Below are 2,976 nucleotides of genomic sequence, written 5' to 3' on the forward strand. Positions count from 1 at the left end.
TCCGCTCGTCAGCATGTTCCCGGTGGCCAGGGCTGCGCTGAGCCTCACCGGTAAGCGGGGCGGGGGCTGTCTGGAGGATGGAAGTGCTGAGGGGGGGTTTCTCGGGGACAGACTGGTCCCTCACGGGCGGTCCCCGCGGTTTCCTGCCTTCCCTGTGAGGGGTGGCCCCGGGCAGGGTCGTGAGGGCAGCGGGCCGGCTGCGGGCCGCCCTCGTCGTTCTTCCATCTGCTGCCTTTTTTCTTCTTTTTTTCTTTTAGACTCTTCTATCTCCTAGTTGCTTTTACTTGAGCTGACCTTGGGTCCCCTTCCTCGGTGCTTTTTCTCCTTGCTAGTAACTAAAGGCACGTTCAGGCCTTGTAGCCTGCGGTGGGGAGAGAAGGAGTGGGCGTGAGCAGCCTTTGGGGTGCAGTTTCCTCTTCGTTAACAGACCCCCAGGGCTTAACCCGGGCCGGTTCACGACGGCTTAGTGCGAGGTGCCTGCACTTTTAGCAGAGTCTCCCTTGGGGGATGTTCAAGCTGCTTTTTTTCTGTTTAAAAACTACCATCGTGCAGCCCCCAGTGCGTGCTAGGGGTGTAGTAGCGTTATGGGTGTTTCCATCTTCTTCTCTAGTCGTGTTTGGGTAAATGTGAACCATTAACCTGAAACTAGAAGGTTACATTTGTAGTGTTTGAGCACAGATCACTGCCCCACCAAACGCTTTGTACACAGCTACTAAACAACCCCTGGGGTTTGGAGGTGATGGTTTGATTCTTCACCCTTTCCTTTCTAATGGTGCCTATTACAGTGTAGGTTTATAACACAAGTCACGCGTTCCTGTCTCCAGAAGATACCCTCCTGTATTTTGTTCACTGTTATTTACCTCACGTGAAGGCCTGCAGTTAGTTCACTTCATTCTTCACCTCCCTCCCCTGCCTTCAGAAATCTTGAAGGAATGAGAAAGGTGTTGCCCATACCCACCGTCTTCGATCCCTTAATTTGGTGAGCTCCATCCTGAAAATGCTTGCATTTGGTGCACATCCTGATAATAAATATATTTACATACAGAAATCTGAAACTTTAAAGGACCAAACCAAATATTTTAGCACAGAAACAGCAATACGTAAACGTGGCCTTGAATTTTCACACTGAGGGCTGAAAGAAAACATATTAATGAAACACCTAAGTTAGAGGATTTTCTTACTGGAATTACACTGCAGGAACAAGTTTTTGGAGCAATCCCGGGAGCGCTGGAGCAGAATGCGAGGCTTTCTGTATATCCTGTGTTTGGAATCACTCCCAAGCTCTAAGTCCAATGGATTAAGGTGTTTTTCCAGCTTTTCTTGAAGTCTTCTAGCGCTTGCTAAAAGAGTTGTCCCTGTTGGTGGGAGATGAGCATTGTGAGTGGTTTGAACATTTATTTTAGTTGATTTCTGCACTTCTGATTCTCTTGACCTACCATTAGCTCGTAGCGTTCAGCGTGCTGCAGTACGACAAGCTCACCGCAAACATGAGCCTGACTTCCATGATAAATACGGGAACCTGGTTCTCCTTGGTGGAGCCGCCGTGTTCACTTCTGTCTGGGCATACGTAAGTGGTCCTTCTTTCCACCGCTCTCCTGTGACTGTAGCTGTAAACTCACTCGCTGCCGGGTTCCACAAAGGCTTCTTTGAAGTAACTTCTGTGCTCAGAACTGAGGAGCTTTTTGTATAAGTGAATAGTAACGTGATAGAGATAAAGTTGCGTTAGTTCATAGTTTGAGTTGTTACGGAAATGTCTGTGTCAGACTCTGGCATGATCTTAACGTGTCTTTTAACAAGTGTTCTCCACTTCACTTGGGATTCCTAAGCTGTACAGGTAGAGCTTTTAGCAGAAAAACGTACCGATGAAGGTAACAGTATGGTGATGGGATTTGACAGTCCAGATTCTCTGTGCTAAAGCTGGATATGCTACTGGCATCCAAAAATTGGATGTATTTAAATATTACTCAGTACAAATAATCAATATTAACATATTCCGGGTATCGAGGCATTGCTTTATCAGAAGGTGAGGGAGGGCGCACGTTCCGATGCAAGAAGTCTGACCTGGAAACGAGCAAAGCCCGCTGTCGGCAGGATTCTCGGATGTCAGCACTAATACTCTTGGGTTTTATCCTCCTGCAGGTGTTTACACAGCTAGGAATGGAGTGGGGCTTGTCGCCTGTTGGCAGAATCACCCCAAAAGAATGGAGGGAGTGAGAGCCTTTGCTTGTGACAAACTGCTCTAAACTTTCACTGAGAAATTAGGATGTGATGGCATTTGTTCCCTGATTACCCAGTGGCTTTCCTGGTCTAATAAATGTACCGAGAAACCTGTCTGGCCTTTCTAGGATTCCTTTACGCTCCATGTCTGCTGAAGTGTGAAAACTGAAGACAATGAAATGATGTTTGAGGTGGCCCCGGTTGTTCCTGTGAGGGTGGATAGTGCGCAGCCAGCGCCCCGTAGCTGCCCGTTCCGCCAGGTGTGCGTGTGCCTTGGGGGACCTTACTGTGCTCCCGCTGCAGCCTGCACACTGCTCTACCCCTGACTTCACCGCACATCTGGGGACGCAGCCGAGATCCCGTTTTTCTCCACAGAAGGATTTTTATGTCTCGATTCCCCTACAAATAAGTGGCTTCTCTCTGAGGCTAGTGCGAGTTGTGAAGGACTTAAATTCATTTTTGAGTCGGGGACACTCCGCACAGCAGGCAGTATCCGGGCACTGCTGTTCACTGGTGCTGAGAGGAACGGCACTTCCTAAGGAATTCTTGTGTAATCAGAATTCCTTAGAAGACAGATCTCAGTTACATGCAGACTCTGTAAATGCAGAGTCAGTTTAAACCCTGAAAAACACAAATATCCTGCTTTTTGCTACAGCAGAGATGTATGAGATGGCTGCTTTTGCTCTTCTCGGAGATGTTAATAACCAGACTGATACTTTTTAGCTGGATGTGAGCTGGCAACATGGGTTTGCAGCCCAG

The 2,976-nt window shown here is 48.1% G+C and overlaps 1 protein-coding gene across 1 annotated transcript; it reads left to right on the plus strand.

Moving 5' to 3' along the window:
• Positions 1–13: 13 nt before the first annotated feature.
• On the plus strand, positions 14–2,214 carry LOC104487820 (cytochrome c oxidase subunit 7B, mitochondrial-like). The gene is made up of 3 exons (XM_010145979.1): positions 14–50; positions 1,443–1,567; positions 2,140–2,214. Exons 1-3 carry the CDS (start codon positions 14–16, stop codon positions 2,212–2,214), a joined length of 237 nt encoding a protein of 78 aa, XP_010144281.1.
• Positions 2,215–2,976: the final 762 nt, after the last annotated feature.

Source organism: Buceros rhinoceros, unplaced genomic scaffold (assembly GCF_000710305.1).
Source record: "Buceros rhinoceros silvestris isolate BGI_N320 unplaced genomic scaffold, ASM71030v1 scaffold43081, whole genome shotgun sequence".
Lineage (NCBI taxonomy): Eukaryota > Metazoa > Chordata > Aves > Bucerotiformes > Bucerotidae > Buceros > Buceros rhinoceros.